Raw genomic sequence first — 10,578 nt, forward strand, 5'->3', positions numbered from 1 at the left:
TTCACGTCGCTCCGTAAACCACCAACGAATTCCGTTCCACCACTCGTTTCCGCTTCTCGATAACCCAGATCCCGGAGGAAGTCGTCAATTTCCACGAAGACGTCTTTAGATTTCCGTTTAACACTTTGTACAGATTGATACACTTCGTACAGCCACGAATTTACGAGGTGCTTTTAAAATGGTTCAAGATTCTTTTTGTTCCCGAGTTTGCAAAGGGGGAAAACTTTTTCGAGTCTAAGAGGATAACATAGGTATCTCCACAGGTAAATATTCATTCTCTGAAAGCATATTCGTTTCTCTATTATCATTTTTTATCACCGAGTATTTTATATTTTTGACTTAAATTTTATTTACTCTCTTTGTTCGAATTATTTTTATTTATTAATGTTGTGAGCAGTTAGAAAGACGAGACATATTCCTTGTTCGAGTACAATTATTTTTTCAGCTTTTTCCAAAACTATAATTGCAATAAATTATAATAAATCTTCTTCAGAATTTCGTATTAAACTCGAGTTCGTCTCGAAGAAGCAACAATTTTATTTTAAGCAAGATTCGCTTATAATTTTATTAATCTATCACGAAGTGTATCTAGAAAAATTCTATGAATATTACCGATAAAAATGAACAAATGCTAAAATTTTTCCAAGCTTCGTACAATACGAAAGAAAAAAAAATAGCAAGGATGTTAAGCAAATCCATTTGAAATTCTTTGCCACGACTACTGCACAACGATAAGAAACGAGCAAATTTGAATAGCTAATACGCTTAGAACAAGGGGAAAAGGAAGAAAAAAAATTTTGAAATATATCGCGTGAACGCAACGTTGCCTCATAACGGTTTAAGGAAGGAGGTAGTTTTCGATCACGGGGGCGGTCATACACCGCCATTGCTCGTCCTAATGGGCCGTTTTACGACAGCCCTCGTTCCAGGAAGAAGCTCACCAACACACCGGGGAAGCCCCGGTCTAAGTCCAAGGAAATCTATTCCACGTGATCCTCTTACGAAACGATACTTGGGGATCGGTATCGAGGTGATTTCCGTTTTCCTGGAGCGGTATCGGGCCGATTTCCGTTTCCCTGAATCGGAAATGATCCCTTGTCCCAACCTGGCCTGGCCAGAATTTCATCTCTCGTCAATTCCATAAAGAAGTTCCTCTCTACATAGGAATAGGAGATACGATATATCCTTATCTCTTTTTCCCTTTTTCGTGATTTCCCTTTTTATGCTCGCGATACTTCTTCGTCTTCATCCCTGTCCTCTCTTTTCGATCGTTAAAAAAGAAAGAAAGAGAGGGGAGAAAAAAAGAGGAGAAGAGAAGATCCTATGGGATATTCCTTAGGGGAGATATGCCTTAACTGTTCTTTCAAGCTCAGGCCACCATCTTGGCCACCATCGTCCTCCCCTAATAGCATCCTTTACGACTGTCGTCTTCGCGGCCCACGTACACGGTAGCTCCTAACTCGAGCATAAAAACTGATGATGCCTGGGCTTTGTGATGCCAGGGCAATCGAATCGACTGAGGCAGAAGAAGGTGTTGTTGGAGGGGATAAGGTGGTTTTTCGAGAGACGCTAATATAGTCGTTTTCACTGTCTTTTAAAAAATTATATTATTTTTGTTATTATGGGAGTTGTATTTTATTATGAAGGAATAAAGGAAAGGAAGGGAAATATGAGATTTATTATTAGAAGAATCATCAGTGAGATTAAGAAATTGATGGTTTATAGATTTAAGAATAATTATTTGTAGGTAAGAATAGTTGAGCAAGTACTCTTTTGAGAATGTATTTTATAGGGATGTTAGACTTTGTATTATATAACAATGCTGTTTGAGATTCGATATTACGCTTACCTTTCCCACCAGAGTGATAAAAAGGACACTTCGCTCCAGATGAAAGTCATATTGGGCCACTGCTGAAGCTTTGAGACCATGTTGTTCAAAATGCTTCTGGTAGAGCTGTGGAAGTATTGCTCGAACGTTTTCAACCATCCTGGATCCGTGTGACTGTGAGGCACCAGGATCACCTGAAATCGTGAAAAAAAATTTTATGTTTTCGAAAATTTACTTATTGTATATTAAAATTTAATCTCTCGAATTGAAACTAATTATTTTGTGCCAAAAAATTCAAATCTTGGTTCACATTTTCTATAAACAGTGTTAAATAAATATCAATGGATGTGGTGAATCTCATATGAAACATTGTATATTCTAAAGTATACGTGATTCAGAACAAGCCTAAGAACAATTAACTGCTATTTATTTTTCTAAAAGAAAAACAGAGCTAGTTCGAGAACTGTGATTAGTTGAAATTCAGAATCACTTATTGGCTAATCCTGGCTAAATGGTCAAGCGAAAACGACGGTCTTTTAGATTATGTAATCTCGCACAAGACATTAAATAATGTATAGTGATGTTTAAAATTGATAAATCAATTTATGAAAGTAAAAAAAGAAAGATCTACTATATTTTAGATTATTCTTTTATAAACATTCGATTCTATGTTCAAAATAAAGAAAATAAAAAATTTTTGGTAAAATTTTATGTATTATTACAAATCATATATGGATGCTTATGAATAATAGTCTATGTATTTCGAGAGAAAGCAAAATGTATCAAATACATTTCCAGGAGAAGCTTCGTTCCAGTCTCGAAATGTGTCGGATTGTTCGAGTTCATGGGGTGGGCTTAACGAATTTCCAGTGGAGAGAACGAGCAGTGGTTCTCAGCCGACGATGTTGGACGAGTTCGAGGCGGAAATTCGTTAATTAGGCCGTACCAGCCTCGCCACGATAACGATGTTATTTCGTAATTGATACACTACCGGGTCGAGCCGGTAATGCGGCTGCACGCCGGCCAACATTGCTCGTAAAACAATTTGCAGGACTCATTACGATTTACCATTGGTCGGTACATTCGTGTGCCCGTACTCGCTTGATTGTTGTTCATCGTTGACTACCATACAATTTCAGAGGAAAAAATTGCCTTTTTTTTTTCTCTCTCCTTGCTACCGAATACGGTTAATTCAATTTCCCTAAGGGGATTCTCTAGGTGATTTCACAAGCGACACCTAGCGAACCGACATAACCTAACTTTTTCTTTGACTAATACGACGATCAACGCGATGGAGAGAGACCTTGTTGGATCTCGGTACAGCATGCAGATTTCAAAGAGGTGATTTCAAATTGCATTTGAAATTCGTCGAAGTCAATTTGATTTTCGGCCGGGCCGAAAGTTCGCGTTAATGAAAATTCATACCCGTCGGACCTCGGCTTCAATTTTTCACGTGTCGTGTTCTCTGCTCTACCATCGGTTTTCAACGCGTTTCTTTTATGAATATTTAACGCCGGTGCCTGTTTGATCTTTCACACGGCGACCTGTTTCGTTGCATCGTGATGGCGGGGGAAAAAAAAAAGATCTCTATTGAGAACCGCTGGCACAAAGGATTACGATAAACCGATATCCATTCGCTCATAATCAGCGTCGAAGCCACGTCACGTCGTTGAACTGCGCATACTTTACCGAACGAATCTTTGTTGTGCGTCTCCGTTTATCATTCGATTTGATTTGGGAAAAAAATCCTTCCTCTCTTTTATGGCATATGAGGTCATCATTAACATAATTTAAATCGATCCTTATACAATTCATGAAAAATTGTAACACGAATGAATTTTATTTTCGTTTGTATCGAAACAATAAAATGATAAACAATTTTTTTTTATCGAGAAATAGATCGAGAAAGATGAAATTCCCTAGATAGATATTTTTATTGATTTTTGCCAATTGTCGACAAATTATTGTCAAAGATAAATGTTAATTACAGATCGGTCACGCGATGCGTTTAATAAGCCAGCTACGTGGAAATCTTGGAAGATATCGGGCTTATTCGTATGCATGAGACGATCGTGGCCCAAATCGGAGCTCTCCTTTAATACATTTCCCTAACCCTTCAATGCTCTGCTCTACTACTCTTCTCCGTACTACTCTCCTTCCTAGAGGGAATAGTATAATCCGTTCTATCTCCAGTTTCCCGATAATTTTGTCGATTATTTCTCGAAATCACTGTTATCATCTCTAAGTTGAAGGAATTTCACGAATTAGGAAGATATTTCATATCTAGAAATATTTTTAGTATTATTTTTCTTCTAATTTTTTATATTAATTGGTTATTTAAGGATTTCAAGTTTAATTAATTAAATTATCAATCATTTAATATCGATATATTTTTCGAACTATTATTTATGATATATTTTAATTATTTATAATGTAATCTAGTTTTTTTTTCTAGTTAACTTAAATTTACATCTAATAAATGAGATAAATAATAACTTAGAATCAGCAGTTTTCTTATGCTTCTACTTTTATTATTCAGTTTTTATACTTTCAGTATTTTATTTTCGTTTTTCTTTTTTACTTTGCTTAGTTATCTATTTTGTATGCATAAGAAAGCACTGCTATTAGGCGAATAAATAACGCTAATAAACAAGTTGGCTGACGCCAGTTTCTGGAAAGGAAAAGAAGTAAAGAGAAGAGTTACGAAGGTGAAACATAGGAGAAGTACAGTACGACAACCAAGTCGTGAGCGTTCCATTACATTTCCCTAGCCACGATAGGCAACCACACCAACATTTTACCAGAGCGAGCTCACTTTTTACGAGGACGTACAATCCAAATGCATCTCATCTCTTGAATATTGTTTATCCTATGATATTTTGCTTTATATTTACCACTATATTTTTTTTTACATTATTTTAAGTCAACGATAAACGATACATTAATTTCCTAATGTTGATAATTTCATAGAAAATAATCTAATAAATCGCAATTTATACAAATACTATGATGTTATACATTATGTAATAGAAATGCTATTATTGAACGTAAAGATTAATTTGTATGTTATTTAAAATTCCCTAGAATAGATAGGAACGCAGTCTAACGTCTTTATCTAGAGATTTCCAAGTCACTCTGCATCACGAGCTCTCGAGGTTAATTTCCGCTCTTGCAACTTGCAAACTTCATGCAACTTCTCCCAGCTTCGTGAAAACAAGTTCTCTTTCGAATGATCACCGAGACTCATTCCTGTTTCTACAACTTGAAAAAGTATATTCCGGTCAATAGAGTATCGATCGATAAGAGCATCAGATAAATAGATGACAACACAATCAAGTAAAAGGAAAAGTGCTATAGTAGGTATATAAGATAAAAAAAGAAACTTTAATAGAATCTTTTTCCTGAACGAATGAAGAAAAATATTTATTTAACTTCAACGATGTTGATCTAACCTGATTTAAATCTCGAAAGAAAATATATTCTAAATTGAATAAAAAATCAAATAAAACTATCACATTTTTTCTTCATCAATCTATAATTCTTAACATCTCCTGAAGAAATAAAATATAGAAGAAATAAAAATCTGACTTATCCTAACCTAAATTCAACGTAACCTAAACTAACTTAAATCTCCATAAAAATGAAATCTTTAAAAATCAAAAACAAAATAGAATTATCAAATTCTCCATCGATCCAAAATTCCCTTAATCTCTCTTAATATCTCTTGAATTAAGAAAAGCATTCATCTTGTTAATATTACCTAATAAATAATGTCGATAATTTATTCAACCTATAATTTAACCTATATTTAATCTCGATAAGAAAATGCAATCTAAATCAGTTCAAAACTGAACTTATCAAGTTCCTTTTCGAGATCTATCTAAAACTTTCTAAAATTTCCTAAATAGTTTACTTAATAACAATCGACTGAATATTTGAAAATTAAGATCAACCCGGATAAATGTGTATGTTGCATATGGAGAATTATAGATGACGGCGTTCAATTAATAATTGTTCGATCGAAGATACGAAATGACGGGACAAATATTTGGACGGAAGTGGTTTCCGGACGAGAGCGATTTCATCGAGTCCCAGGAGGCACGTACTTGCACGAAGACTTCGGACGCGGCTTCCCCTCGCTCCTTTCATCGCAGCGGAGTTCAACAAGTTCGACAATACTGGCTCATCAGGCCATTGTCGGCCCGACACAATAGTGGGCGGTGGCCTTTTCGAAAACGCGCACAACAATACCGATCTAGCCGTGGAATGCATTCCGCGCACCTTCCACTTCCCGTCCACCGCTTGTCCTTCCTTCCTCTCTTCGCGATTCCTCCACTTGTTTGCCGATTCCATCGTTCGAATTATCGTATGCCGTCATTTTAATGCAATCCGGGGACCATTTTGTTTGCGCTTCGGCTCTTTTTTCTGTAATCGATTAAGCAATTTTTTATTTTTTTTCCCCTAGAATATTGATTAAGTTTTTTCGCTTCCTTTCTTTTTAATTATTTTTTCATTTAAAAAAGAAAAAAAAAAGATTAAATTCTGGCTCGTATTTTCAATCTATTCTAGTTTTTAAAAAAGACTTTTGTATAAAGAAGTAGAAATGAAATAAAATGATAGTTCTTTGAGAAAAACGTTTTCATAAATCACGATACCGTGAATTTTATCAAAGCAAAAAGATTTAATTAAAGTATCACAGACGATTATTGCACAATCTTCTTTCACAAAATTGCAAATCAAAGAGATCGAATGACAAAGGGTTCAGTTTTTTCTCATTTACGTGGTGAATTTTTCTTCACGATTATGCTCTCACACTTATTCTGTTATGTATGCGCGGAAGGAGAACAGTATCATCTTGTTAGGAAAGATTGGAAAATATTGGCGTGTTTATGACACTTTGGTATCTTGAATGGACGACATTGAGGTTCATGCACATAACCTTTCGTATATTTCATCATCGTACACAAGAGAATCTTTTCACGTATAATCTCATCATGATTTTTAGGTTAGGATATTATAAAAATATTAGATCATATTCAGCCATTAATATTACTTTGCGAAATAGAAGTATTAAATGTTGTATATAACTCTTTGTGTTTTTTCTCTATAAATATATGTATTTGTGTTGGTACTTTCTAATGCTAATTCTGAATCCTCTGTCAGAAGTTCTATTTGTGTCACGAGAACAAGTGTTCTAAACTTTATGGTGATCATAGTTGCAACTATAACTCTTTGTTACATTGTTTGCTTTATAATCAACTCTCAATGTCTAACTTCAATGCTACCATGTCTTGTATATACTACATTTCTACCTTTGGATCTCTGCTTTCCTTTGTGCTTCTGTATGCTCTGATGCATTACTCTACATGAACTAGAATTGTGTTCTAGTTGTAAAATTAAAAATAAAAGAAGAGAAGAATAGAATAGGAAAACTTGTTTCATTTCCCTTGATAATAGGATAATATTGTGCAAATTTTATTTGTTGGTTAGGCAAGAAAATGAGTGACAATAAGCACACACATATTAACCAGAAATATCACATTTACAAATAAGATTATATATCAACATTATATATACATTTTATCTCTGTTTTATATAAAATTAAATCAGACGATGTTACTATAACTTTCAAAATAATCACTAAATTTTATTTCAACTGTATCTTCTTCTTCCCATTACTTATTTCTCTTTCAATTCCAACAACGCCATCTATTTTCATCATTTTAACTCTCGAAAATAGCATCAGTTCTTAATCATATCATAAATCTTTTCTAACGACTAATAGAAAAGTATGAGAAATTTCGATATTCCATGAAAACAATCAATTTTGTTTTTCCACGAAAAAAGAGAATTTTCAACAATTTTATTCTTCTCCTTTGGATAAACATCGAAATTCATCATGGCGCGGGGAAATTTTTCACATTAACGAAAAAATATGATCGATTTATCAATTCGATTGAACAGAAAATTCTTGCAAAGGTGATTTGCCTTCCGGCAATGAAAATTCCGCATTCACGTTTGCGAGCTAATTAAGTCGAGATATTTCGGGGATTCGTTAACGAAGTTTCTCACGGTGCGCCTTCAGGCGAGCACGCATGATATTGACTGAGCAGCATTGCGTTGTAAACGCGCCTTTTCTACTGCTTCATTACACAAATCGGATTACAGTGGCGCTGTGTTCATTCTTCTTCGCTGCGTTTAACCTCTTATGTGGGATATGTTCGTCGTGTAAGCGATCGGTGTAGTGATTGACTTGAAATCTGTGTTCACCAAAGAACTCATTCGTGACAAATCGATGTAAACTTTGGCTGTTAATGGTTAGTGATAAATATTGATCGAAAATATCGAGATACTTAATTTTTTTGATTGATTTCTTTTCGATCGTAATTAACAGTGAAATTATTTAGAGAATAGAATTGTGCGTGTAAGTCTATCTTCTATTATTGCAAACCAGTTTATGCGCATTATTAAATGGAGAATTCAGATCAATGTAAGTCACATTCTTTGAAAACAAATGATATTTTCACACATTTTTCTTTAGAAGATTCTTTTTAATATTTTAATAGTTTAATAATGACTTAATTGATTTATTAATTGAAAATTTGAACAATAAAAAAGTTGTTTAAAGAATATATTAATTTCTTAAAATATTGGTTAAAGAAAAGTATAATTCAACGAAATTTCAAAAATTCAATGAACTTTTCGTTTTATATACATTTACTATAAGAAAATTTTTTAGAATAAATAAAATCACAACTTGTTTTATCCTTTTTTTTTCTTTTTTGCGAATTTATCCTATTTATACACTATTCATTATTTTCTAGTTTCACGTGTTACTCGTTTTTGATTTATATATTCGTTTCTATCATTTTATCGAGCATTCATGATTTCGTGAAACGCGTACCTTATCGACCGAGTCGAGGATTCGTTATCGGCCACTCGAGTTGCCCCATGAAAAAACGGAGATTTTCATTTCCCCGGTCGAATAAATAAACAAGCTAAATATTGAAAATTCCCTGACGAAAAGAGCCTCGCGGCTCGCTTTCTCTCGTCCACACGCGAGCTTTGATGAAACATTCCCATTAACGGATCCCCGTCAAGGGCCAAGGGTGGTCAAGGGAACTGGTGCACAAAGGTTTGCTCGAAAACCGCGACATGCGGGAATTACACACACACACGCACACGTACAAACTTCAACGGAGTTTTCTCTGGTCAACGGCTCGGAACTTTGTGCTATCGTTTCAACTCTCTGAATCGCGTCAAACTTCGTGGTAAAGTCGGCTTTGCGAAAGGGAAAGGTCATTCCCTGCCTCGACTCTGATTATTTGGTGCCATTTTTTGGCACTATTATAGGGCCATTTTATGTCATTTATTTTTTGGCGAATCATTTTCTGATATTTCGAAGGGATATTTCATTGCTGTTTTATCTATTTTGAAAATTATTTCATAAAAAGATGTTAAGACACGAAATATGCTATTTAATGATTTAAAATGGTAAAAGATATATTATATTTGCTGGAAAATTTCACGAAAATCGCCTATCTGATCTCCTACTACTGAAAAATACAAACAATTATGTTTTCAAAATGTACCATCAATTCATTGAATGAAAATTTTAAGTTATATCATGTTTTTTCTAGCAAATGTTCCACATAGCTTATCCTCTTAAAAAAAAATTTATATGAAACGAATCTTTTAATAACAATCGTTTTAAAATTTAACATTTTTACGGTCGAATAATTTACGATATACTTAAAAAGTTTAACAGATTCGGTTTCTATGTAAACGGATATAAACTTTCACGCTTCAAGCGATACGTTTTACGACAAAACCCTGGCTTTGAAAGGATTAAGGATTCACGTTCCATATCCCCCGGTTTTGAGAGATCCCCGATTTGTCAAGCTCGTAATATTCATTCACCCGTTAATAGGATCGAGGAGCGATGATATCGCAAATGGTGGATGACGACGTTAATGATGATATAATTACCTTTAACGGCGGCCTCGTAGGATCCTTCCTGAGCTCCGCGTAACGAGCCTCGAAGCTGTCGTCCCAGTATTCCCGGCTGCGCATCCACGATGGCTGTAACAGAAATAAAAGAGGACGAGTTATACATGGGGTGACGAATTATTCGACAGGCGAGAAAACTATGGAAAAAAAAAAAAAAATGTTAATAATCTCGTCACTCACGAATATTCGGATTAAAAAATTCAGTGACATTTTTCAGTGACAATTTACTTCGAAAAAAAAAAAAAAAAGAACAAACTTCTTAAATGTCTATCAGTGTTGCAAATGGAAATATTAATTAAAAAGTTCAAAAGTTATACAAAATTTTTCGATTTAGATTTTACCTCCCTCCTCTCTTTTCAAAAAGAAATTTCTTAAATGTCCTGCAAATGGAAATATTAATTAAAAAGTTCAAGAGTTAAAAATGTCATAAAATTTTTCGATTCGTGCAATGAGACGAGGGAATGAAAAAAATCGACAAGACGAACGTGTGATTTTTATCCAGATGTCAAGCGTTACCAAGCGATTTTTAATTAATAATTAATCACTCGGCTTATCGCGACGAATAACCGACGGACGTTTGGAACGACTTTAGAACACGATACGACTGGCTGCATCGATGGAATGAGTCATAGAATTTAACATGTGCGATAAGAAAGTGCGAGATTATTACCATTTGGATGAACGAGGTGGATAATAAAAAAAAAAAAAAAAAAAAAAAAAAAAAAAAAAAAAAAAAAAAA

The 10,578-nt window shown here is 34.3% G+C and overlaps 1 protein-coding gene across 3 annotated transcripts in view; it reads right to left on the reverse strand.

The window, feature by feature from the left end:
- LOC102679605 (alpha-mannosidase 2) overlaps positions 1 to 10,578 on the reverse strand; it is a 78,773-nt gene that overhangs the window by 19,109 nt on the left and 49,086 nt on the right. For all 3 annotated transcript variants that reach the window (XM_006607502.2, XM_006607504.2, XM_006607503.2), the window contains 2 exons: positions 9,818 to 9,910; positions 1,850 to 2,022 (listed from right to left, as the gene is read on the reverse strand). In XM_006607502.2, the coding sequence (XP_006607565.1) occupies positions 1,850 to 2,022; positions 9,818 to 9,910 (266 nt within the window). The remainder of the gene's footprint in view (positions 1 to 1,849; positions 2,023 to 9,817; positions 9,911 to 10,578) is intronic.

This window comes from Apis dorsata, unplaced genomic scaffold (assembly GCF_000469605.1).
Source record: "Apis dorsata unplaced genomic scaffold, Apis dorsata 1.3 scaffold_5, whole genome shotgun sequence".
Taxonomy (NCBI): domain Eukaryota; kingdom Metazoa; phylum Arthropoda; class Insecta; order Hymenoptera; family Apidae; genus Apis; species Apis dorsata.